The 25,379-nt window shown below is 31.5% G+C and overlaps 2 protein-coding genes across 6 annotated transcripts; both read left to right on the top strand.

Annotated features, from left to right (window-relative positions):
• Nucleotides 1-490: 490 nt before the first annotated feature.
• LOC141461822 (uncharacterized) lies at nt 491-6,369 on the top strand. 4 transcript variants are annotated; one of them, XM_074143186.1, is made up of 5 exons: nt 491-633; nt 1,456-1,540; nt 1,625-1,720; nt 5,810-5,924; nt 6,118-6,369. In XM_074143186.1, the coding sequence occupies exons 1-5, from the start codon at nt 629-631 to the stop codon at nt 6,141-6,143; spliced, it is 327 nt and encodes a 108-aa protein (XP_073999287.1). In that variant the 5' UTR covers nt 491-628; the 3' UTR covers nt 6,144-6,369. The 4 variants fall into 4 exon arrangements, with proteins under 4 accessions (XP_073999287.1, XP_073999291.1, XP_073999290.1 ...); XM_074143189.1 differs by lacking the exon at nt 491-633 and adding an exon at nt 892-1,378; XM_074143188.1 differs by lacking the exon at nt 491-633 and adding an exon at nt 898-1,327.
• Nucleotides 6,370-9,357: 2,988 nt separating this feature from the next.
• On the top strand, nt 9,358-22,375 carry LOC141461764 (uncharacterized). 2 transcript variants are annotated; one of them, XM_074143072.1, is made up of 9 exons: nt 9,358-9,526; nt 11,544-11,657; nt 11,769-11,893; nt 12,387-12,665; nt 13,482-13,734; nt 14,449-14,719; nt 17,374-17,504; nt 21,081-21,344; nt 21,562-22,375. In XM_074143072.1, exons 1-9 carry the CDS (start codon nt 9,491-9,493, stop codon nt 21,859-21,861), a joined length of 1,773 nt encoding a protein of 590 aa, XP_073999173.1. In that variant the 5' UTR covers nt 9,358-9,490; the 3' UTR covers nt 21,862-22,375. The 2 variants fall into 2 exon arrangements, with proteins under 2 accessions (XP_073999173.1, XP_073999174.1); XM_074143073.1 differs by having other exon boundaries at nt 9,359-9,526; nt 21,084-21,344.
• The last annotated feature ends 3,004 nt before the right edge of the window (nt 22,376-25,379 follow it).

Below are 25,379 nucleotides of genomic sequence, written 5' to 3'. Positions count from 1 at the left end.
CTGAAAGTCTAAGTCAATTAGGTTCTGTAATTGATTATTCTTCTTTATAACCTCAGTATTACAAATTTATTGCAACTAGTTCTGTCTTAAAGACTGGCCAGTTTTACGAGGCTTCACGAGATATCAGACATTGGATTTGGCTTTTCATTCCCTTAATGCAAATATTAAGACAATTTGTAAATTAAAGTTAACAAATCAAATTTTATGTAAACTAAACTTTATAAATTAAATTTTATGAAAATTAAACTTTACAAATAACGGAGAAATGTAATGAAATAAACTCATGTGAATCCTTTACTACTAGGTTTTTGAATTTATAATTCCCGCGTCCACTTACAGCAAGTAAGATCTATCATTGCTTTAATAGTGAAATTCTCCATTAATAATTGTTGAACACTAATTCTATAATTGTTGCAAAATATATTAAATGTTATGATAAATTGTTTGAATTGTGAAATACATGGCAAAACCAAGTGATAGCATATTCTGCATAACTATAAGGAAGCACAGGCTTCCCTTCGCCACTTTGGTTAATTATTGTTCTTAACCAAACCACAAGCTGTATTGTTGATATATTATTCAACTAACTAATTGAGTGTTTCAAGCTTAATTGCATATATAATAAAGCATGATGTAAGTACAATTTTTATGTTTGAAAACTTAATAAAGTTCATTTTTTCAGATATCAGAAGCATGAGCATCATTAAAAGAAGTTTGAAGTTATAATTCGTTATAAACCCTAATAATCGGAACAATACTAAAAAACAGAACCTTGGAATCAACATTTAATATGTTCTTTAAATTAATATTAAATAAGTTAATAAGTAAGTTATATTTAAAGCAATTTGTTTCCAAATTTTAAGAATATCGGAGGGGATAATTTTACATGCTTTTGTTAAAGTGAAAGCCCATACCATGATTGACGGCTAAAAAAAAAATGATTGGATATCAACGCTAAGAGTGCAGCTTTGGTTGCTGTCACAAAAGGCACAAAAAAGGTGATGTCATAAGAAAAATACGAGTACTAGGACTGCAAGCATTGCACTTTAATCTGATTATGTAGTCACTCGTTATGTAACAGGACAAGTTGCAGAGAATTAGCTATTTAAGCTAAAACTACTTCGTTCTACAGCTTGTTCTTGCGTTAGTGAAACTATTTTCATCGCAGACTTTATGGATATCATTTCTACACTTGTAAGAAAGATAATACTAGCAGGAGGTAGATGGCCGACCGAGCACAAAAATTTAATGGAGACAGTTTTAAGGGCTCCAATAAATTTATTTACTGTATTTTGCTACAGCAGTAACGTTGTAATTAATACTTAATGTGCGTAAGATGATTTGCTAATGGTATAAAAAGCATTTGCGTTTAGGTTATGTATGTGTATGTATTTTCTGTAGAAGACAGAAATAGTTTAGCCAAAATAATCCATTTTTTTTTTTAAATATTTACAGGCCAGATAACAAACCCCGTTTATTCACACCAAAGAACACAAGAATGATAGTTGAGATGTGCGTCTGCCTTTTGCCACCATCAGTGGTGAGTACAGTATTTGGAAAGTGTATTTTGAAAAACTAAAAGAGTTTGGAAAAAAATTTATGCAGAATTTTGAAAATTTTTCAGGCTTTAAAAGAAATTTATCGTCGATTAAAAATGGGTGACGTATGGTACAGGATATATCGAACAATATCAAAAAACAGATATGAATATACGGCACAAGTAAGCTTTTTTTCCGTCTTTATCAACAATTTTAGTTTTCTGTGCAACTTCTTTCTTCTCTTAGAAGAGATATTTTAGTATATACAGGGTGACCAAAGTTATATGCTCCACCCACGTTTTTTTAAACGGTGGGAAATTTCGAAAAAATAGAAAACACGTATTTAATCATTTTTAGTCTAGTTTATTTTCAGAAATTGACCCATTTTTCAAAAGTTATGGTAACTTAAAATATGAAAAACAAATTTCAGTTTAATGCCAAAATTACCTTAGTTCTTTTAAAGAAGCTGTTCAAACTGGGCACCATCAACGGATAGGCAAGCCAAAGCTCTGGACTCCCACGCTCTGTTTGTAGCAGCACTTATGGTGGCGAAGTCAAGATCTAGGTAGGCTAGAGTTATTCGGCGTTCCAGATCATCGACTGAAGCCACGGGATTAAGGTTCACTGTACACTTTATTTTTTAGATATCCCCACAAAAAATAGTCCATTGGGGTTAAGTCCAGAGATCGAGGTGGCCATTGGATCGGGCAATGAGTTCCTAAGCACTTTTCATCGAAATTTCTGTCCAGGTAACCTCGAACAGCTCTCGTATTATGTGCCGGGCAACCATCTTGTTGAAAATACATATCTAGCCGACGTTTTAGAGTAACATCTTTAAGCAGAACTGGCAAAATGTGTCTTCAAAAAAAGTTAGATACTTTACACCAGTTAAGTTCTCTCTGTAGAAGTATGGGCCGATTAGTTGATTTCCTAAAACTCCACACCAAACGTTTGTAGAAAAAAAACAACCTGAACATCGAATAACTCTAGCCTGCCTAGATCTTGACTTTGTTACCATAAGTGCTGCTACAAACAGAGCGTGGGAGTCCAGAGTTTTGGCTTGCCTATCTGTCTTTTTTTTTAAAAAAAATAATGTAATTTTGACATTAAACTGAAATATGTTTTCATATTTTAAATTACCATAACTTTTGAAAAACCTAACCGATTTTTTAAAAAAAAACTTATTTCTTTTTTTAGGAGCTCAAGTAGAAATAGAAATATGCAAAAAAATTGGAAAAAACAAAGTTGGTTGCTGTATCTCGAGATACAGGGGTTTAAAAAAATGGGCTAATCACTGAAAATAAACTAGACTAAAAATGATTAAATACGTGTTTTTTATTTTTTCGAAATTTCCCGCCGTTTAAAAAAAAAAAAGTGGAGCATATAACTCTGGTCACCCTGTATATTCTAAACAATCGCAAGCTAACAAACACTAGAACATGAATTTATAATTAGAGCCACCATTCGAAAGAGAATGATCTCAAATAGTTGACGCATACTTTTCTGCGAAAACGTTTCGAAGAAATCTGAAATATACAAATATAGTATATGCAGAAGTGAAGGTGGATATTCATCCATTAATATTCATTAATATTTGGGTGTTAATAGTTTATTTACTTCGGACTTTACCAATTAAAAAATTCAAATTAAAACAAAAGTTTATTATCTTTAAAAAAAAAAAATGAGTTATGTGGGAAATGAACAAAGCGTACCTGCACAATTACACTCTGTACACATATTTGTTAAGCACATCTTAGCTTGAAGCATTTTTAAGTCCGAAGGACAAGCACCAACATGCTGAGACAAGCTGTTTCATGTTTCAAGCTCCTCCCCTCCAAGACCAAGTGTCAACGGATACGGGCGAGCTGACACTTTTTTTTTAACGCTGCCATGACTATCTATGCTATAAAAGACTTCAGTGCTTTTAAAATTAAAGCTAAGCTAAAATTAAAGCAGAAGTTGCTGAATATTTTCGTAGTATTTTCCATGGTCACCACTTCTATGTACAATTTGTTTGATCTGGAAGAAATATTTTATAGTAGTATATAACTAAAGAAGACGAGTGTTATTTCTACAATTACCATATTTCTAAATTGTTAATGAGACATCAGTGGTTTTATTATTCTTTAAATTTGATACTTTCAGTTTGTTTAATCTTTTTGTGGTTGAACATAGGAATAATTACAAAATTTTTAGTTAATATGTACGAAGAAATTCGCTCAAAATAGCGCGTTGCGTATTCATCATACATTTATCCAGATGTTTGTATTATCCAGTTACTAACCTTTCTTTTGAGTATCCTGAATAAAATTATTCATTAATTTAAATATTTCAGAGTATTATTTAATTTCTTTAATGTGAATCTATACAACAAAACTTATTTTACTTTGCATATTAACAATATTAGCTTTGCTCTCCGGGACATCGGCAGAGTGTTTGATAATACGTAATAAAAATATACGTAAAATACTGAATCTTTTTTGGTCTTTACGTAGTGTTTTGTATTCCCAATTTACATGAAAATATTCCTTGTAAATCGAGTTTATGGCTTTTAGAATGGAAAACCGTGAATATCTAAAATTAATTAATATTTGAGTTTTTAAGGCGGTGTATATACATATTTTTATTATGAAGTATTAAATAAATTAATTTAAAAAAATAGTGTTATGGTTTAATAAAACCCAGATTAAGTGCATCACTATTTTTTGTATTTTTTAGTCTTTATTAGTTACTTTAAGTACATACATTAAGGAAAAAAGAGTAAACAACAAAATATGAAATGTTAAAGACAGCACCGTGGTATAACCGTCGGTGGAGTAGTTAAATACATTGAATTATAAAGAAAATAAAATTAAAGAAAATAATTACTTCTGGAACAAAACTAAAACATCTCTGAACATTAAGACAAGGCTAATAAAAACAAACTCAAACAACAGTTTCCATTAACATAAATGAAAATAAAAAAATTCATAATAATCATAACAATAAACATACGTAACAATTATACAATAAACTGGGTAAAATCATTAAATCATTTTAGAGAAATACTGTTGTAGGCATCTTTGCAATATTTCTGAAACAACTTCCAAGCTTCACCATTCAGCAAAGCGATCATCTCCTCTCCGGAAAGCTGCGGCTTATTAAAATATTTCATCCTCATCTCAATCCTCACAATGAAGTGGTAAGTTCCATCCAGCACTGCTTCATTACATAATTGGCAATAATTATTTTCATCACCATTTTGCAAATAAGGGGGTTTACCTAAAATTAATGTTGAAGCCTGTGCCTTTATAATCCAACGCACCTCACAGAGAGAGAGATCGCTCCGCAAATAGTGTCGCTTCCCCAAATCGAAATTTAAATTCTTATATAATGGATATAACTCATATAATCTAATTCTTTCTTTGTGTAGATTTACAAAATATAACCTGTTACAATCGAGGATTTCTTTAAAAATTGAGTTCCAACCATGTATTTTAAACTTACTTATAGTTTATTTTATATTTATCACAAAGATTAACTATATCGTGAAACCAGAATATCTTTTTTTCAACAATTTGGGTTGCAACTGTTTTAGGTAGTCTGTCTTCATACATATTAAAAAACTTAAATTAAATAGTCAAAATGCATTTTCAGAGTATGAACATATATTGGCAAATAATTTATTTCATTATAAATAAATATTGATGGAACATATTGAGGTAATCTAAATAATATTTTAATAAAGAAACGGAACAATTTTTCAACTTCCTCAAAATAAACGCCTCCCCAAATCTGAGCTCCATAGCATAGGAGCGGCTAAGTGCATCACTATCGATTCTAATTCTTCTCCTCTTCGTTAATGGGATTTCAGTTACGTTGTTCGATGCATCGAGATAAAACTGGTTTGATAATTAATGAATTAGTTATAATTTCAGATCGAACATATTTAGAACAAGATCCGAATCCAGTAGTTTTGTGATAAGTTCTTTGCAGAACCCCGCACACTATGTCAAGTCGAAGAAAATGATTAACTTTTATTTGCCTAATTCAAGTCCTTTGTGGATATCCCATACTTTGTTGGTGGCAGCTTAGTGTATAGACTCCTCTCCGTTATCCATGATAAGTATTATTTGTTTTCTCTAAAAGAAAATGGCTTTCTTACTTTCTCCACAATTATTCCTTCTAGATTAACTCATTTGGTTAATGTTGCCCACTAACAATACATTGATCAGAAGTAAAAAAAAAAGCTATAGTTATTATATTCAACATAATTTAACCTATTTTTCCAGATTGTCATTCAGCGCAATGATGGACGCGTGGCGAAGCACAATTTTCTAAACGGTCCGTCTGAATCAGTAAGAGCGGCCAAGGATGCATCAGCCCAGGAATACTTTAAAATATTCGGTGTGGATGCTTTTAAGTTATGATGTGATAATACAAAATAAATTGTCTATGTTTTTATTAATAATTTTTGTTTTTACTGCGCCTTGACTACTGTTTATGTTTACTTTATTAGTGCCCTTAATTGTACTATTATTTATTTTTTGCCCAGAATTTTAACGATTTGATTATTATTAATTTAATGTATTTTTATCAGGAGTTTGCCTCTGGTTGTCGTGGTGATAACATCTTTCAGCATTGCTGTTTAAACTGTGAATGTTTTTCATGAGTTGCAAGTTGTGTATTTAGCCGCAAATTTACCTCCTGTTACTTTCTCAGTTAAAGATAATCTTCCCAAACTTACAAGAAAATCCATTGAGTGAAATTGAAGTACTTCATTATAGAAGATCCAGTAGTGTTTATTCATTTCATAAGTTGTGGAGGAGTATTTGTATGAGAGTGTACTGTTTTTTTTTTTTTTTTTTTTTTTTTTTTGCGCATCGACGTCTGTGGCCATTAGCGCCGAGAGTGTACTGTTTATGTTTACTTTATACTGAGTAAGTAAAACTTAAAATTTCTAAATAATTCATTTTTTCTTTTGCATATTACTTTAAAATTTATTCCATTGAAAAATACTACAAGTCTACTATTCGAATATAGTTAACTGTTAAAGGCGCCACGGTAGCTGAGCGGTTAGAGGCGAAACCTGTAAAGCTAATATGTATTGTGGTACTGGTTTTGATGCTCGATCTAGGTCTTTGAGTTTATTTAATGGTTAATGAAAGAAATTTACAGTAAAGTATGTTTGGTAGTCGCCTCCGTCCAAGACACCTATTTGGTAGTTGGACGTAAAGCCCGTCTGAAAAAATAGGCATTACTATACTTTTCTTTTAGTTAACTGTTACTATGACTGAATTTGAGCAACATAAAGAAATACTCTGTCAATTTATGGCACAAATAATGGAAGATATTAATTCTATGAAAAAAAATATATCAGTAAATTATCTGACAACCTAAGTGATCACACTCAGAAATATGCGGAATTACCAAAAAAAGAATTTGCAAGTAGTGGCCAAAATTGAAAAGCAAGAAGAAATATTCTTTATGTATATTGCTGTAGAAAAACGAAAAAAATTCAGCAATTATCAACTATCTAAATGTCTGTGTTGATTTGTTACACATACTGGTAGAACAATCTTGCATGTCTCATTAAATGTTAATCACAGGTTTTCATTTATTTTTACGCAATCGCACAGCCTCTATGTCACGTTATTTATTTTTTAATTAATTAATTTGTATTTTTTGGCTGTCATTAGCACCTGTATTACACATTTCTCTTTCTTTGCGGAGATTACATAATAGCCACAGCACGTACAAATAATAAAATATGAAACAATGAATTACGATGCTCCAAGTGAAACCTTATAATCACATTACATGGAGTAGTACACTCAATTTCAAGAGTTCCGTCAATTGATTCTTGAACAAGTAACTGGAAATGGTAAATTTATTTAGGAGATTCGCACTTTGCTACTTATCCACCCCAAAATATAAACAAACAATCGTTTGTCAGGAAATGTTATGACCACCCGGCTGGCCTTAAGTGCCCTAAAGTGAATTGCGCTGAGAAATGTTTGCACATATGAGATTTGGATGTACATGATGGGCATGCGAAGATAATTAATATTTATTAGATTGATCGGTAGGCTATGTTAATTAACCTAATTGATCATTAGATTTTCAAAAAACTTTATGCCTACCTTAAGACGTCTGGGTGGCAGCCAGACCCAGCCATCATGGAAATAGTAGTTGGACGTGCATGATATAATTTTTAAATTTAAAAATTTCAGAATCAAATTTATTAAAAATCTTACTATCTGCTTAGTAGCCAGGGCAGGCAGTATTTTTCGGAGGGTTTTAGTTTGAGAACTAAATCCATTTTTTTTTTTTTAATTTTAAAACTATTCTTTCATTTAGGGTTATCACAATCACATTCCTAATGAGATTTTCTCTGAGAATATGTTCCCAAAATAATTTGATCTTATACTATAAAAAGAAAGCTATAATAGTCGACAGTTATGGAAGGGATTAGCTCAGTGGTTAGAGTATACTGGATTCCAACGCTTCTTTCAGCTCACTGGCGGTAGTGGACATTGTAGTCTGTAACGAGATAACACTGTCCGGAGGCCAGAAGTGCACTGAAAAAAAAAAACTGCGCCAAGCCTTCAGCTGTTGACAAGCCTTAACAAAAAGTTAACATTCAGTTAATAATTAATTAATTACTTAGTCTTAAGCAATTACTTTAAACTTATCTTCTTGAGGAGAAGCGTGGAGGGCTAAGTGTAATATGCAAGCGAAGTATATGAGTTCTCGGTAAGCCTAAGAAAAATGGTTTTTCAGACAGTTAGTTGCAATACATCTGTTCTGCTGATACTATAAAAGATGGACAATCAATTTTAGATTCATGATTTTCTCAAACTGACTATCCTGTCCTACAAAGTTAAATTAAACAGTAAGAAACTGCCCGAATTGACGTTCTGATAAATGATTTTAGGAATAGGATTGAAAAAATAACTGTCATTTCAGTCTAGAAAAATTTATTTTGCCGAGCTTTCGACCTAGGGACTAGGTCATCTTCAGGGCTAGTTTAGAAAGTAATACTATTACATTTCAGGGTTGGTGTGTCTTGTGTCTTGTCTGTTCATGGACTGAGTGTGATCGGTCTATGACTCAGTTATCGGTCTATGAATAACCTATCTTAAAATTGCATTTATGATATATATTATTGGAAAAATTTAATGTTTTCATATAATTTCGGGGGGGCCCTAAACTGTTCCTAGGTGTGCCCTTGGAGGAGCTCATTTTGTGTGTGTGTGTGTGTGGAGTTAACTTGGCAAGCTGCCTAGATGTAATGCATTTAGCTATCCATATCTATCTATGTAACTGCAGAAAAAGCAAAAGAGGAATGGAATAATGCTAATCCTTGTTGAACTTTTACCTACATGTGCCGCGCGGTTATAAAATAAGGTTTTACAAACATAGTCGTTAATAGTACGAATTATTAAAATTGTAAATAAATACATTTTTGGTGTCCAAAAAACAGGACCATCTTCGAGGAGAAAGCTGTTTAAACTAAGCACTTCGTCTAAAATCTGGAAAAACAACTTGACCTAATGTTCTATATGATATTCTGGCCTCCTAGAGGCCCCTTGTAACTCTTCTTTTTTTTTTTAATGCAAAAAAATTCCCTTAAAATGTCTAAGTTGGTTAAAAGAGTAGTACCAAGTCGATTTATAAAAGCCATTTTTCACGTAAAAAACTTTTTGGAGCCACTGAGGCCTATCCAGGCAAATGACAGTATACATTTGGACTTCTTTTCAACATTGAATAATCAGTAAAAATTTGAACAAAATTGGAGGGGGACTTCCCGCGCTGTTCCATTGACAGTTGTATGCAAGGAAAACCATGAAATTACCTTCTTCTTGTAGCAATTGTGGTCAAATATTAAGTGCAATTTATGTATCTTTTAGTGGTTGCTGCTGTCGTAATTTTTTTTGCACTTGCAAATAATTTGATTAAATACTTATACAATGAGTACAGAAGAAGATGATGAGGTTCTTTTAGAGGTACATATGTACATTTTACTACTATAGTCATAACTATATTTTGTTTAGTAAAGTCAAGATAAATAATAAAATACAAATTTATAACAAAATCAAAACATTCACATATACGAATGGAATAAAATAATAACTTAATTCTCTAATTAAACTTGGTTACATGGTTTAAAAACTATTGAGGCTTTTGGAATCGCAAGTAATGTTCCTATAATGTGTACTCAGTAAAAAACTAGTTCTTCTTTTACCAAATTGAATTAAAAGTTATTATTTTGAAATTTGGTCAAGTTTTTTTAACTAAATTTAAGATGGGAGATATCATTTGAGACTTGCAAATAGACTGGCCTAAGAGGTCTCCTGTTTGAAGTGCATGAGATGTCAAAAGGTCGACAAGATATTGTGATGAGTATCGTCTCGGTAAACCTTCAACTAGGATTTAAAAAAAGAATTTTTTTTTAGAAATATTTAATACTAAATAACGGACTATAAAATATTCAAATTATGTTTTCAAGATTCTAAAGGCCAAAATATGTAGTTTTAAAATACTACATCCTATTTACTTTAACTATAAATATGTCTATTAAACATTTTTAATAAATTTCTTCTAATTGTTTGATACTTCCTCGAATATGTTACTATTTTTTCTGCTTCAAGACATTTCTGAGTTGATTCCTTTCATTGTATAGTTGATGTTATCCATTTTAATAATTCTGTCTTTACGCTAGTTTTTTATGTTTATTGCTACATGTTCCGTAGTACAACTAACCTGTAGTATTAAATTAACAAATATTCCACTTGCTTCTCATTTAAATTGTGTAAATCAGTAATGTTCATTGATTCTACTCGTTGAATTAGTTGAGTAGAGTAAATGTTAGTTCATTTTTTTTTTTTTTTTGGCAAGATGATTTTTAAGGTTTCAATCGTGGGTTTACCTTCTGACGGTGGCAAGGACGTAATTTTTTTTTGTCTGATCTCACAGTGTTAGATTGCCATCAAGGGAGGCCTGGTTGACGATGGGTCCGACTGGTGTGATACCTGATAATTACTTTTGGTGTTACATGGATGGTAGATCCGTTGGTAGCAGTCTTTTAAGACTGGTGAGCACATTGGGCCAAGACTTTTAGTGAATGGAAAAATTGAACCTGTATGAGGTGTATGTTATTCTTGCAGGTGATAGGTTGCTTAAATTAGGACGCTTCACAGCATAAATCTTTTTGAATGAGGTAGGCAGTTCTGGGCCATCTAAAATGCTGATTACGGATCCGAATAGGAATGATTGATGATTTTGTGTTTATTATGCCATCTCTTATAATATTGGTTGAATCCCTTATCGGGTGTTGGGGTATAATATATGAAAATTTACCATTTTTCATTAAAAGAAAATACTCTATGCTTTATTTTCAATATATAGCACCTGATTGACTGTTGTAAACTATCTTTCTACCAGTAATTGAAGCCTTGATTTTACTGCCATTCCTTGGGTTTGTTAAACCTTCTGCAATCTTGTTATAACTTTTCGGCAATTTTTAAATATTCTGCCTCAAAGTAAGTGTGACAAGGACGAAAACATATGGTAGTCGGATGAAGCTAAGTTGGATGGTGTAAAAAAAGTTCAAGGTCGTCAAGTTCAGTAACAAAATTTGTTTTGCGATCAGCGAAAGCTGGATAATTAAAGCCATTTTTTCAGTATATAATTTGTATAGAGAAGCTCAACATAGTTTAAAAATTGAGATAACATCGTTTTGGAGTACATTGTGTTTAGAAGGGTTTTAAAGTCCGTGGAACTTTTTTAGAAAAACGTTCTTTTTTTATACACAACTATTTCGATTGCAAATTTTCTTCACTATATATATTTACTGTTATTTCTTGTAAATATATTATATGTATTTTCTAAGATAATATATTTTATGAGTCATGAATTCCTTACAATATAAATTATTTTCAAAATAATCTCTTAAAAACTTTTAATATGTGGTAAAGGAACAAAAGTGCCATAGAAATAATGATTGCTCTGACTTATTTTAAGGGAGGACATTTACATGAGCACCTTAAACAGACTACCTCACAACAGTGTGCTGTATTTAAAAGCGAACAGGATAACGATCCACTTTTCAAGGATACTCTTTACCTTGCAACACCTGTAAGTTACGTTTTTTCATTTTTCAAACTGACTGCATGATTATTTGTCTATTTTTTTTTATTTTTTGTTTGTTTAAATTGTAAGTTATATTATTATTTTTTATTTTTTTAGAAGAAAGTAGCTGTGGAAATAAAGGAGTTTGTTGATATTATTTTGAACAGTGCCATGATGTTGGATGAAGATGCTCATTATGTATACATTCTAAGTCAGAAACTAGAAGTTCAGCCACAACATTTGTAAATATTATTTGCGATAGTGGTAGTTTGGCGACCTGTATAACAGCTATAATTTTTTTTATTATTTTATTTATTTAAACGTTTATATTCAATGCAACTCGGCGCCACGGTAGCCGAGCGGTTAGAGGCGAAACCTGCAAAGCTAATATGTATTGTGGTACTGGGTTCGATTCCCGGTCTTAGGCCTTGGATTTTATTTAATGGTTAATAAAAGAAATTTACAGTTTGCTAGTCGCCTCCGACGTAAAGCCCGCCTAAAAAAATAGGCAATTACTTTACTTTTATTCAATGCAACTGCGACAAATAACTAACAACAAACTCAACGCCATGATCTGTTACCGTCACAGCCGTATTTCAGTAAAAACAAATTTGGATGTTCGGCGAAGATTTTTGAATTGTTATTCCAAATAACGCAAGTTATTATTTTTTTTTTTTTTATACCAGAATTCATTTAAGCAGCACGAAATATATCTTTTGTTTATTTTTTCCACAGACATTTAAAAACGTTGGCAAGTTTAGGCAGCCTATTTTTGTCTGGATGTGCAGCAATTTTTGTCAAAAAGAAAGAAAGCTTGTTACCTTTGTGGCTGGGAACTACATATTTTACACTTATGAATTTGAGGCAATTAGTATCATACCGGCTACTAAATAGCCGTTTACATAATTTATGTAAAATTATGAACTTAACTTACTGCCGATTAAAGAAACATTTTAATTTGTTACACCAGCAAGTAACATGTATAACGACGAAAGAAATATGTCTCTCGCAAAAGTAAGTATTTTAAGTTAGTTCACTTAAAACAATAATTAAACATAAAGTAGGCTCTACACTAACACGACAAGCAATATAAACTATGGTGTAATGTAAACTGTACTAGCGAATCTTAATGTGGATTTTATCACAGGATGTACTTAAAAATTAAAATTTAATATTATAAAAGAAAAGATTTCTTGAATAAGGTCCCAGATATTTTTTGTTTATTTGGAGTGCGCTTGAACTTGAAATCCTCAGCCTAAATCCTCTCATCTATGTTTTTAAACATTTCATTCTCGAATTCTGGCCTACCCTCGTTTGTTTGGATGGTTGACTCCGATTGAAAGTTGATAGCTTCAAACATTTTCAGCTGTGTTTCAGCCCTACAAAATACGATTATTCATCGTATTATTTATGCTAAAGCAATATTGTAAAAAATAATTTTGAGAGTTGGTTGTCCGTGGATAAATTAAAAAATAAAAGGTCGAGATTAGCCAAAATGTTTAAAGATTGGTTGGATTTTGTTAATTATTAATTAAATCGTTTTTGCTGGGTAAATGTTAATAACCGTCATGCATAGTCTAAATCGCCTTGGGTGAATTTCTGAGGATCCTCTCCACTCCCTGGTCAATCTAGTTATTGTCCTATACATCTAGTCTTCTTTTACTCTTAGTATAATTTGCTTTTTTATTAATGCAATTTTTTTTCTTTTAAAAAAAATCCATCAATGACGTGCTGTTAGTTTTTTCTTTTGTATTAAGTCTGTATTGCTCTAATCATTATACCTTAAAATCTTTACTTTTTCATTCAAAATTTGTATTTTTGTTGTTTTAGAATGAACAAAAAAATGATGAATGAAAAATATGTATGGGCCCGCAAGCAAATTTCTTTACTGTCTGTAGAACTTCTAAATGTTCTCATGAACATTTTAAATTGCTCAAAATCATCTACGCGTGCTTTACTAGAAATAATTGAAGAACCGGCTTCTGATGAAAAGTATTATGCCTGCAGGACGGATGGTCAACTTGGCCTAGAACCAATTTTGGAACAATGTCAGAATGGCCAGCTCAATTTATCATCCCTTGAGGTTCGTCTAAGCAATCATTGTTGAAATTTACCTAAGTTTTTATGTATTTTTGAGGACTGATTTCTTCATTCATCGGGCCATTCAGGCCTATGGAATCTGCTTGTTGTAAATTAGTTACTGTACCTAGATTAATTAACTTGGGAGAAAAGGATTCTGATGCACAGCTGTTGTAGGCTCAGGGTTGATGTCTTTAGTAGTCTAAGAAGTTAAAGAAAGATAACTTCACTGGATCTTGGAGTAATCTGAATTTCTGATTTTATTTCTAACCAAATTTTATTAAGGCCAAAACGATGACGTGAGGTACTTTTAAGCGGTTCTTAAACCAGTTAAATATAAATTATAGTTATTGTCTTCCCTTTTCCTACTTCTTTCGAATCCTTAGATGGCCGAGTGACATCGTCATCGAGGCGTGATTTACAGTACTTGGTATCAGGTATTTGTAGAACTAATTATTAATTAGCCGCTTTATTCCTCTTTTACAAAATGTAGAATCTAGATATGTAAATTTTAAATAAATAAATTAACAATAGAGAATCTAGACGATAGATTTCCTACCTTTGGGATTCCTGTAATAACATTTGAATCTCTTGGAATTCGAGAGCTAGAACAAAGAAAGTCTGCTTTAATGTTTCACGTTGAGTTATCTTGGTTTTGTTTTTTAAATATTGCTATTGCTATGCTAACTTAGACTAAATTGAGGATGTTTTTCAACAGGTTGTTCGCCATCTCAACATTATTCTTCAGTCAGAGTTCCTTCGTCTGTTAGGATTTTATGCTTTTAAAATGAAAACTAACTATCAAAGAGAGAAATTATGCAGAGTTCTTAAAAATTATGGCGATTGCTTAACAAGATTGACAGTATTATCTGTTGACAATTCAAAACAGTATCAAGGCCTTCAACCAAATAAGAAATGTTTGTCCAACAATCGTAGTAACTTAGTAGAAGCCACACAGAATTTGAAATTATATCTTCACTCTCTCGTTGGTTAGTAGATAGACAGCTGCATTTTCTTACATTTATTATTTTATATTTAATAAGTTTTTATTTTAAGAACTTTTTTTCTTAGAGAAAGAGAGCTTAATAAAAAGGTGGGGTCGAAGACATTTTTTTTTAGGGAAATAAAACCAACACATTGATCGAAATTGAAACTTTTGATTTCTATATTCCTTCATCCATCAATACCTTGGTGAAACAAACCAGCCTTGTATTGTTCTAAATCACGTCTACTCAACGTATTTACTAAATCTCCCTAACAAGCAATCGAAATTAAAAACTGTCTGGTAGGACTGCTTTATAAGGGCCGATATCGTCAAAAACTGCACGAAAAAGTGCAGTGTTGAAAAACACCCAAATTTGACAATTGTTTTTCTAGAAGAGATAAAAGACCCAAATTTTCTTTAAAATCTTGGTCACATTCTCTTTTATAAGTGAATTTTTTTTTGCAACAACGTAGATTTAATAGGTTTCGAGAAAAACGTAAACGAACATAAACGGCATTTTCAAAAATTATTTCAAATTATCGACGCTTGGACCGATTTTCATGAATGAATTGTCATTTGTTTCGAATTTTTATGTAGATAAAAATTTTTCGATACATACATACTTATGGAAGGGAGTTTGCCTTGCGTGATTAAGACCTCCTCTTAAACTATTATTAATAATAACTGTAAATCTTCCCTGATTTTGATAAAATTTGGTAGAAAGAAGTGGTTAGAGTTTCTCTACATGACATTAAAGTGCTGTTCTTCTCTTACACCTACTAAGGGGAAATATTGCAATCATACCGGATTCTCAGTTTAATTTCTTTTTACACTTTTAGGGATAAGGACTGCAATTATAGTTAAATTTTCCTTTCCTCTTTTAAGAGAAAGTGCTGTATTCGCAGTTGAATTTCTCTTACATCCTTTTAGAGAAATTAATTTAATTACAGTTTATCTTACCGCATTTTGAGAAAAGTACTGTAATTGCAGTTTTCTTCTGTAGTCCCTCTTTATAGGAAGTGATTGTGCGTCACTGCCCAACAACTTTTTACCACTTCCACATAACTTTTCTCTCAGTCTGAATTTTCTTCCCTCCAGCTTGATAGTTTCAGCAGTTTCATTGTATTTAATATATTTCTTCCACCAACATGGTTCTACTCTTCTAAAAATTTAAGCACATTTTTCTCACAATATCTACTTCCAAATGACTAGATACCACTCCCTCATAGCTTTTAGCAATTTTATCAAACGAAATTGCTACGTACCTACAAATAAATACCTTCCACCTTTTATCGAAACGTTTTCCTAAGAAAATTGTTTTTGCGGAGTTCTTCGAGGGCAGAAACTCTAAGCATTCTTTTAAAATATCTCTCCAGTGGTAGTTACAGTCCCACCGCTACACAATATCATAGATAGTTTACAGTTTAAAAGAAAGTGTTGTTTATTCAAAAGTTAAGAAAATCTGTAAACCAGATATGCAACTTTACAGAATAGACTTCTATACGTTTAGAATTTTCTGGATAACGGCATTATCGATTATTTTAAAGTTACGATATATTTCGAAGATAAAGAAATATTTATCAATTACTTTCATTTAAATTAATTTTCATTTACTTGGATTTATTATTCTGGGAAACTGTGGCATTGATATCAAATGTATGTGTGCGCCTAGAATCACAATGCATGTTATCCTCTTAACCAGACGTAAATAAGCTTAATTCTAAATATCCGAATATTTATTTAATCATTAAATACATAAATTTATTCCAGTCAAAGAACAAAAGGTACAAAAATCTTCTTAATAGAAGCTTACAGTTTAAAAAGTTAAGTACAATATAAGGGTTGATTTAACGACAAAAGTTACCCAAATCAGGGATTACCCAAAATTTCACTCATACTTCATTAAGTAATTTTAGCCATTCAGAAACGTTAGCAAAATCTTATATGTTTTATTCAAATTTAATAACGTAATCATTAATGAAAGTTTAATGCAGTAAAATTACTTAAATGATATCAATGATAAAATTTGAGTAAAACACATAAGCCTTTTCAAACGTTTCTGATTTGTCGTTTAATCAAACCTTATACTTAACTTTTTGAACTGTAAGTTTTTTAAGGATGTAGTTTCTCTGATTAAATGTTCTGTTTTGTAGCTCCCAGTGACATTTTCTGTCTGTCCTATGTTTGTAGAGGTGACAACGCTGGCATATTTGCCTAGACTTCAATTTTACGGTTCAGAATTACTTTTATCTCATCTGTAAATAAATAATTTGGATAGGGTAGGTATTCTCTGATTTTACTTGATGAACTCCTTTATTCGTGGATAGCTTCTTTCATCTTTAATTTTTTCAAACAAGTTTATGTAAAATAGTGGAATGCTGTGCAGGAAACATCAAAGTGTATTAATCACTTCAGAATTATATGTGTTTTGGATATATGTCAGTAACTAACCAAAATATTTCACTTTAAATATACGCGAGCGAAGATTAAATATACCTGCAAGCCAGAAGATTCTCGAAAGTAGTAATCTGCCTACAACCCTACCTATTAGTTCACTGTTTAAGAGTCTTCCTATCAGTAACTCCCATCTTAAACATAGAGGCATGACATGTTTTATTTTTATTATATTTATGTATTTAATTTCATTTATTTTTTCAGTGGAATTTGCAGATATTGAAGATACTCTTTCTGCAAATAACCTATCACGGGAAGAAGCCCAGTACATTGTTCGCGTCGCTTTAGATACCGTTACAAAAGAATTAAAAGAAATCTATCCAATCATTAAAAAAGTTAGTAGAAAAAAAAAACTTATTTTACTTTTCTCTACTCTAATAATTACTGTCTGAGCAAGTCATCTAATTAAATTAATTTGCGCAAAGGAGTTCCCTAAGCACCTCATACACAACTTCATGCACATATCAAATTCATGCCCTTCATTCATCTTACCCCGAATTGGTTTCTAGGAAAACATAATAGCGTTTAGAAAATTTTGTTCTGAGAATTTTTGAAATATAAAAATTAGAATAAAGTTCAGATTATGAGTCTAAACCAAGTTTTCAATAAACGTTTTTAATTCTGCGATTAAACAAAGAAAACACGACGAAAACTCACCCCAATTGATGGTAGCCTTCTTCATTCTTATCTACTCAACCTGACAGAATAAATTAGGGCCCTGCTATCAATAAACATGATTATAATAAATACTCACTAACCAGGAAAAGCCACAAGCAAAACAATAAAAGACGTTTTCCAGTATTCTGTTGGCACTGAAGAGTATGTAGTGGAATAGAATAGAAATAGTACTTTATTATACAAAAGAAAACTTAAATACAAAAAATGGTATGTAAAAATAAGCACAATAATAATAATAAGACATTTATTAGGGAAGGGATTAGCTATGAGGTTAGCGTACTGGACTCCCACGCGGAGGTCCCGGGTTCGAATCCAGCTGCTGACCCTTAGATTTTTTCTTCCTAGGAGCTTCTTACAGCTCACTGTCCGGTGATGGACAGTGTTGTCTGTAACGAGAGAACACTGTCCGGAGGCCGGCTGTGCACTGAAAAAAGCTCCAGGCGCCAATAACCTTAGATGTTGACCGCATTAAATCATTAAAAAAAAAAAAATAATAAGACATTTATTGCTCTTAATATATAATACAAATACATGATTAGATATACTCGTTTATCTAAGTAGCAAATCAGCAAAATTGCTGTGGCACCTTTTAAAGGTATAGTTCAGTTTACTTCAGTTACAACTTTAATATTAATTTTTTATAAATTAATAAAAATACAAATACATAATTGAAAATATTAAATAAAATCAAATAACAACAAAAACATCAGGTTGAAAACAGAGAAATCCTTCTTCATTAATTAAATTAAAAAGATAAATTATAACACTACTTCTCACATGTATTAATTAGTTTTCTGTTATTGCGAAAAGAATATACCACTGGTTTCATACATTAGATTATGTAAAAATAAACAATAACTTATTGTTGCTGACCCTCATTCTGCTGCCAAGTAAACCTCTTTATAAACTTCTCGCATTCTTGACCACTCTTTCCTGTCCCAAGTACATCGCTGCCAAACCACTCCTCCGCAGGCTTTTCTAAACTCAGAATCCCATCTGAGTAGAATAAGCATGGCAAAAACCGAATGCCGGATGAATAGTATAAATGAGAATGTTATAAACAATGTCTATATTGCTACTTAATAATAATAATATGTGGCGCTAATGACGCAAATGAATAAGCTGTTGACGCGCCTTAAACTAAAAATGTATGTATACATATAATTATTGTGTGGGAAGGGATCAGCTAAGTGTTTAGTGAAGTCCGGGGTTCGATTCCAGTCGGCTGTCCTTAGATTTGCTCTTCTATGAGACTCACAGCTCGTTGTCTGGTGATGGTCAGTGTTGTCTTTACTGTGCTTCTGCGCTAATGACCGCGTTTTAAATTGCAACAATAATAATAATAATTCAGTGATGGTAAAAACTAATGATGTTGAAATTCGCGTCACTTAATGGATAAATTTAAGGCCACTGATAATATTTATGCAGAAAGAAAGGGCGGACGGATATATACAGGGTGTCCCAAGCTATATGGATAACGACTTTTTCTCGGAAACTAAGATAGCTAGAAAAAAACTAAAAAATACGTGTTCCCTTAGTTTTTTGATAGAAATCCAAATTTGTAAATTTTTTTCGGTGCCTCCAGAAGCGAGATACAGGCACCAACTTCATTTTTTCAAATGGGAAGGTGCGGTTTTTATTTCAGAAATAGATTTCTCTATTTTTTTAAAGAAAAATTTACTCGAACGGTTTTTTCCTGTGAGCGATATTTTACAAGTTATAAATGAAAACATGATTCTTATAAGAAATGTCAACATGATAATATTTTAACGGTTTTTTGATTAAATAAGATGAAAAGTACTATTTTATTATACATTTTACTCCTCATTAATATTACAGATCATACTCGAAATGGCTTCCACCATTAGAGATGCATAGACACGCTCTTTCCTGCCAATTGCCCCTTACTGCCAAAGAAATAGATTCGGCTTTAACCGAGTTACAGGCATCTATTATTCTCTGCTTTAGTTCATCTACAGATGCAATCCCGGCTTGATTTTGATACACCTAGATTTAGAAATGCTTTTAAATAAGCAGAAATAAGAAAAGAAAGAAAAAAGTTATGAATAATCACCTTGTTTTTCAGGTATCCCCAAAGGAAATAGTCCATAGGTGTCTAATTCGGTGAACGAGGTGGCCACTGAATTCTTCCCGTGTCGATATAACACTATCAGGCATGTAAAGAGCTATCTCGATAGGCAATTTGATGGGCGTGTTATATCGACACGGGGGGCGATTCAGTGGCCACCTCGTTCACTGGATTTGACACCTATGGACTATATTTCCTTTGGGGATACCTGAAAAACAAGGTGATTATTCATAACTGCTTACCTAAAAGCATTTCTAAATCTGGGTGTATCAAAATCAAGCCGGGATTGCATCTGTAGATGAACTAAAGCAGAGAATAATAGATGCCTGTAACTCGGTTAAAGCCGAATCTATTTCTTTGGCAGTAAGGGACAATTGGCAGGAAAGAGCATCTCTAATGGTGGAGGCCATTTCGAGCATGATCTGTAATATTAATGAGGAGTAAAATTTATAATAAAATAGTACTTTTCTTCTTATTCTATCAAAAAACCGTTATAATATTATCATTTTGACATTTCTTATAAGAATCATGTTTTCATTCATAACTTGCAAAATATCGTTCACAGAAAAAAACCGTTCAAGTAAATTTTTCTTTGAAAAAATAGAGGAATCTATTTCTGAAATAAAAACCGCACCTTCCCATTTGAAAAAATGAAGTTGGTGCCTGTATCTCGCTTCTGGAAGCACCGAAAAAAATTTACAAAGTAAATTTGGATTCCTAACAAAAAACTAAGGGAACACGTATTTTTTAGTTTTTTTCTAGCTGTCTTAGTTTCCGAGAAAAAGTCGTTATCCATATAGCTTGGGACACCCTGTATATAACTTTATATCTGATATCTTTATATCAGACATATGAAAATTATAACAGACACATAGGAAGCTATAATTGTCAATTTTTTACATTATTCTGGAAAAATTCGTTGTGGGGGGAAATGGTTAAGTTTGAATATCTTACATACTTAAGATAGGGAAGAAAACAGCTGGTAATACCTCATGATCACTAATCTTACTATGTATAAGAAACTTCCGTACACTCCTCACTACCTATATTTATGTGGTGTGCACTTAAATCAGAAAATTTTTAAATTAGATTGAAAGTTACTGAATTTTTCTCACCAAGTTTTCTCTCTCTCTTTCTTCTTTAGCAGATAAGGAAGATGTTGGGTCAGAAAAAAGGCAGTTCCAAAGATGTGAAAATGTCGGTTAACAATTCCGATACCGTACAAGTTTTGAAAACAGGAATAGAAGTAGGAAAATCAGATTTCACTTTGCACTCAGTTGATGAAATATTCTTAGGAATTTCCGGTAGTGAAAGTGGCAGTGCATGTACCGAAGAACCAGATGAGCAGACTGCAGAACTGGACAGTACAGTGCTTGCAACGTATGACAAAGTTATTGCGGAATTCAAGGTTCGTTTCTGTTTTTTTTAAGAAGTAGTTTCGCTAATTAATGAAATTTAAGTTAGTTTTCTACGCAGCTCTCTATCTATTTTTCTTTTCCAAGTTAGTTAAAGATGACTAAAAAATTGATTTTCAAATTGTTCAGATTAATTCTAGGAATTGTTAAAAAAAAAAAAAAAAAAAAAAAAAATAGTTTAGGTATTAATACCAAATTTTGGGTCTGCAGGTTGCTTTAAAATCCCAAAGAAAACAGTTCGAAGAGCGTGAATTAGTTGCTTTGATGCAAAATCCTAATTATCAAGAGTATATGGAGTTCCTAAGTAATGTTAAAGAGCAACCTATGGCTAGCACTCATAGATTAAAAAGAGATTTTGAAGAAACCAAACCACCAAAGAGCGAAGAAACCAAAATCTCTTCAATAGATTCTTCAAATTTCGATTTACATAAAACAATAGCGCTGAAAGCTGTGAGCAAGTCATTGCAATGGAAAAATCCTTGCTCTGAAGAAACCAGTTTTGAAAGTTGATTATAATAATTATAAATTGTATTAAGATGTAATTTACATTCATAACTATATTTGTGGAACAAAAGTACATTAGAAATGTGCCTGAAGTGTAAAAATTTGTAATTTTTTTTTATTCTCCTTATTTAGCAGGATGACAGGTATTAATATATAAATAAGCCAGTTTTAAAGAGCATTAAATGGAACAGAAAAAAAAATGGTGGTTTTGTTGCTAGTTACGTACATTCGAGTTTTTCAAGTTTTTTATTTTTGTATTTGTATTGCGCTTAATTTTCCCCCTCCTATCTAACTCTAGGGTGTCTTGATAACAATGTATACTAATAGTTATAAAGTGTTGGGCTATTAGTTGCTCCAGCTCTACTCTGCCCACCTGTGACTGAATTGTCTTACAAAAGTAATTATTTAATGTGATGTTTAATACATGCATTGAGAGAAATCATGTTTTGTGTCTACAATTAATAAAACTCACTCATCCAGTGTACTCATCAACAAAATAAATATGTTTTTAAAAAAATAATATTAATACCAAACCATTATTTAAATTTACTCCTGAGGGGATCAGTAGACTAATCACTTCTTCAGAGAGATATTGACTTTCTCTCACCAGCCGATCAAGCAAACTACACAAATACACAAACACTTAAACCTTTATAGGTAGGTAGTTGATATGTGCTGCTAAAGTGATATGTTAACAAGTGACAATTGTTTTTTTACTTTTTTCGGCTACCTCATGGTCAGTGGCGCCAATCTTAGTAGTTGAATTTTAATATACCGTCATTAGTATTTCTACTTAAATAATATATCATGGCACTAAACAATTACAATGCGTGCACAATTAAATACAGTTAATTGTATTTGTTTAAAATTGTAGATTTGTTCAAACTTCGCTAACTTTTTGTAATCATTTCATGACTTGGGAACACAAGATGGATGGCGAGTACATGGGTACCATTTGTAACCTACTTAAAGTCTTCCTCCTGTTGGAAAGAGCCGAGCCAGAATAGAATAAAATACAATATGTATATATGTGTTTTAATAGTTCAAAAATGCACACCTCGAAAATTTTTATATTTTGGAAATCAAACAGTAATTTGAACACCTATTTAATTGTTAATTAAGAATTGTTTTACCTTCAAAAGCAGGAATTCTTAGTAACAATATTAAACCTTCACTAAATTTTCTTTTAACACAGGGAACACATTAACAAATATTTTTCAAATTTATGCCGCTTAAGCAATATGTTACTTATTTTCATGCTGACAGGCAATTCGGTCTTGAGAGAGATTTCGCTACTATTATCAGTACTCTGCTTATCATTTTTTTTAAATCTAGAATAAAAACTAAAATACATTTTCTTAATTAATTTTAGGAAGAAGTGTTTATTATTAATTTAGAAAATATAATAGAAGCAAGAAAAACTAACTACAAAATTAATTACTTGACTAACTTAAATCTTATGGCGATGCTAATTTAAAATAATTATAATTTGCAAGTTCTGTGCATTTATGATCGTTTTAAATTCTTCTAAATTTAGACTACTTTTTTTGAAGACGAATTCTGAATTCTTTCAAGATTGGACACAGCGAAATTGGAAAACATGGCAAATTGCAGAGTGAACATCTATTACTACTTGGATGATATTTATCTAAACATAACAGTTCGCCATGACATTTTATCAACCATTATTGATTATGTTTAATTTTACTTTTTGAGTTTAGTGAAGTGCGGGACGGTAACGAAAGTGATTTTGTCAAATTCATGGATTGATGCTCAAAAGAAGTTCAAAGAAAAAATTACTAGAAAGGCATTGTGATGAAAATAAGATAGAAGTAAATTTAATTAAAACAAATATTATAATATTCCGGCCTGGTGGAGTAATTCAAGAAATGCAAAAATAATTTTTAAAAACGTTGTGATAAGAATAGCTGACGTTAAAATTATCTCGGTGTCGTTTTTTCAAGCTCGGGTAGATTTAACATAAGTACTGAGGCCGTTATAAAAAAGGTTGGTTGGCTTCTGCTAATAATAGATGAAAATTAAATAGAGCTAAAAGTAATTTATTGTCAACAGAATTAACTTTACGTTGAGCGTTAGTGGGGGATTCAACGTTACTTTATGCCTCCGAAATTTGGGCTCCGCTCCATGGCTCGAAATTAGAAATGGTTTCGCTCACATATTTTAAATTTCTTTATCACAGGGCACGGAGTACACCAAACCATTTGGTTCGTCTAATTTGGTGCAATCATGTCAAAATAGAAATCGTTAAACGCATGTTTTTATGGTTGAATAAAAGTTGATAGTGATGCCGGAATACAGATTGCGGACACTGGATAAATGGCCGAATAATAAAGTTTATTATAATTGGTTTACCCAGTTAAAAAAAACTAGCGGTAATGGGAATGCAAGTATTTATTGACATAAATAATAATTGTGTGCAAAGTGGGTACTGGGAAATCTTATTAAGAAATATAGCGAACATCTTCATTATGAACATATTCATCATGATGTATGGAAAATTTTACTAAGATATAGCAAACAACATGTATTCATCATCATGTAATAATGAATATTATTTTAGAATACAATCTATTATTTTAGAATACAATCTATTATTTTAGATTACAATCTATTATTTTAGATTATAATCGATTACAATACATTGTTATGGTAATTTACATGAATTTGAAGGAAAAGAAAGTTGCACATTATGTAATATGCAGCAACCGGAGAACTTTATACATTTTTTGATTCATTTTCCTATATACAGCTTGCTGTTTACATAAAAAGTTTTTTCAACAGTATTTGAATGTATAATCAAGTTATGAGGAAAAAATACATTTACTAAATAATGTTATAAGCAAACATCACATTAACAATCTTTATTGGTTCGCTGAAGCAGCATTAAAATTGAGAGCATTTGTATTAAACGAGATACATAAAAAGGTAAATAACAAAAATTGAATAATCAATCTGGATAAACTAAAAAACTAAGTTTATGTTTCTCTCTAAATTTTTGATTTTTTGTTTTGAATATTTTTTGTAAATATAATAATGAATTTCAGTTATGATTGTACTTGTATAAAATTACGTAATAACAATAATAAATTATGTTAATTTTGGAGATAAATATTTTGCTCTGAGTTATTTTTTGTTTTGTAACTATTAACTCTTTGCCAGGAGGAAATGTACTCAAGAGGCGAATAAATTACATACATTCATTCATGCAGTAACAAAAATGAAGTCGAAATTTACACTAAACTTACCAACCTTTAATACACCAATGTTTAGATCTAGACGAACTTGGCGTAGACAAATTTGTTGAACGAATCAAGTATCTCAGAATAAAATTGATGTAAATAAGGAAATAATATCTATCGCCAATGTGGTAAGTAGAAACCAGAGTAATTACAGAAGATACAAAATTACGACTATAAACTTACCGAATTGTGACTTTCGTTATCAAACAGAAAGTACAAATAGAATCAACTAGATTTTAGGGTATTTATAAAATCTATTAGAAA

This window comes from Rhodnius prolixus, unplaced genomic scaffold, assembly GCF_049639745.1.
Source record: "Rhodnius prolixus isolate KJV_2025 unplaced genomic scaffold, Rpr scaffold_12, whole genome shotgun sequence".
NCBI classification, from domain to species: Eukaryota; Metazoa; Arthropoda; class Insecta; order Hemiptera; family Reduviidae; genus Rhodnius; species Rhodnius prolixus.
Note: the sequence above shows the minus strand (reverse complement) of the source record. Positions and strands in the feature narration are given on the sequence as shown.

Bases quoted from the DNA above. Each gene is read 5' to 3' on its own strand.
- LOC141461822 (XM_074143186.1), top strand. The intron at 1,541-1,624 runs GTGAGTACAGTA...AAAATTTTTCAG, and splicing joins GCCTTTTGCCACCATCAGTG to GCTTTAAAAGAAATTTATCG. The intron at 1,721-5,809 runs GTAAGCTTTTTT...CTATTTTTCCAG, and splicing joins GATATGAATATACGGCACAA to ATTGTCATTCAGCGCAATGA.
- LOC141461764 (XM_074143072.1), top strand. From the start codon at position 9,491: ATGAGTACAGAAGAAGATGATGAGGTTCTTTTAGAG. The intron at 11,658-11,768 runs GTAAGTTACGTT...TTATTTTTTTAG, and splicing joins CTCTTTACCTTGCAACACCT to AAGAAAGTAGCTGTGGAAAT. The intron at 21,345-21,561 runs GTTCGTTTCTGT...TTGGGTCTGCAG, and splicing joins AAGTTATTGCGGAATTCAAG to GTTGCTTTAAAATCCCAAAG.